This window comes from Amphimedon queenslandica, unplaced genomic scaffold (genome assembly GCF_000090795.2).
Source record: "Amphimedon queenslandica unplaced genomic scaffold, v1.1 AMPQUscaffold_1475_Cont26515, whole genome shotgun sequence".
Lineage (NCBI taxonomy): Eukaryota > Metazoa > Porifera > Demospongiae > Haplosclerida > Niphatidae > Amphimedon > Amphimedon queenslandica.
Genome location: NW_003558182.1, coordinates 1 through 1,169, shown reverse-complemented (window position 1 = coordinate 1,169; position 1,169 = coordinate 1). Strand labels below are relative to the sequence as shown.

At 34.8% G+C, this 1,169-nt stretch overlaps 1 protein-coding gene across 1 annotated transcript; it reads left to right on the top strand.

Moving 5' to 3' along the window:
• Positions 1-67: 67 nt before the first annotated feature.
• LOC109593449 (rab3 GTPase-activating protein catalytic subunit-like) lies at positions 68-1,102 on the top strand. The gene is made up of 6 exons (XM_020008520.1): positions 68-256; positions 373-538; positions 620-719; positions 771-834; positions 893-961; positions 1,018-1,102. The coding sequence occupies exons 2-6, from the start codon at positions 416-418 to the stop codon at positions 1,100-1,102; spliced, it is 441 nt and encodes a 146-aa protein (XP_019864079.1). The 5' UTR covers positions 68-256; positions 373-415.
• The last annotated feature ends 67 nt before the right edge of the window (positions 1,103-1,169 follow it).

Here is a 1,169-nt window from a genome sequence, read left to right as displayed (position 1 = left end):
GCTATACAGTATATGTCAGCTCATGAAGCTCATGCTGTTTAGCTCACTTAGCATGCTTTGTGGGAAACCCTGGCCTATATTGTACAATATTTGCATGTAGTTCATAATTATTATTCAAAATACAATCAATCATTAGGTATGGTGTTGATCAGTTTATATTGATATCTCCTGATGAGAAGAGTCATGCAATATCAAGTGAAGCTCAGTCCAAACTATTACTCAGTTCAATATCTCTGGCTGTAGCTAACACTGGATGGTCTGTTATAATAATTAATCTTATAATTTTAATTTTAATTTCTCTCCATTTGATCTCTTCTCTTCAATACTTGTCTCTTCTCTTCTCATTCTCTTGTCCTCTATTCCTTCCTTCAGTACATTGCCTATATTCATTCAGATACAGAAGAATTGGCGTCACATGTTTAGCGGACAGTGTGAGGGGTGTGGTCTCCGTACGTGTTTTGAAATGATACATTTGAGACATATTCCACCTCACTTTAGTCACCTCTCAGGACTACTGAACTTATTCCGATCAAAACTGGTACATTTCTATCTCCCTTCTATTAACTATTATTTGTAATTTACAATGAATATGTAGAATATGTAATGGTTTTATTAATAGAATGGTGTGAATGTTAATCCTCCTGATATTAATATTGCTGCTAGACTAACATATTGTCTAAGACATTGGAATGTGGAGGATTGGCCAGTGGGTCCACTCTGTTAGTACCTCATTGATTATAATCATTAATTAATTTAATTATTAATTCCAGCGTCTGGTGATGGGAGTGATTGTTTCCTTAGTCTGCCAGTAGGAGCAAGTTCTGATCCTATACAGTAAATATTAATAATTGATATCCTTCTCTACATCTCTCCCCCTCTCTCTCTCTCCAAGGGAGATTCATCTTTGTGCTGTTTGGCCTCTACTAACTGAATTAACAGTCACTGACAATGAAACTAATTCGTAAGTTGATGTCTAGTGTTGTTTACTTAATGCAATGCTGTTATTTTATATTAAAGAGGGTTTGATCCATTCAATGCTCCTAAATGGAGCATCAGGACACAGTTACTTGATAATCCAGGATTATTACTGAGTAAGGATTAGCACGCTGATTTTAATTATATGATAAAAATATTCTTTACATGAGAGGTTGTGCTCATTTTTAAAGAAT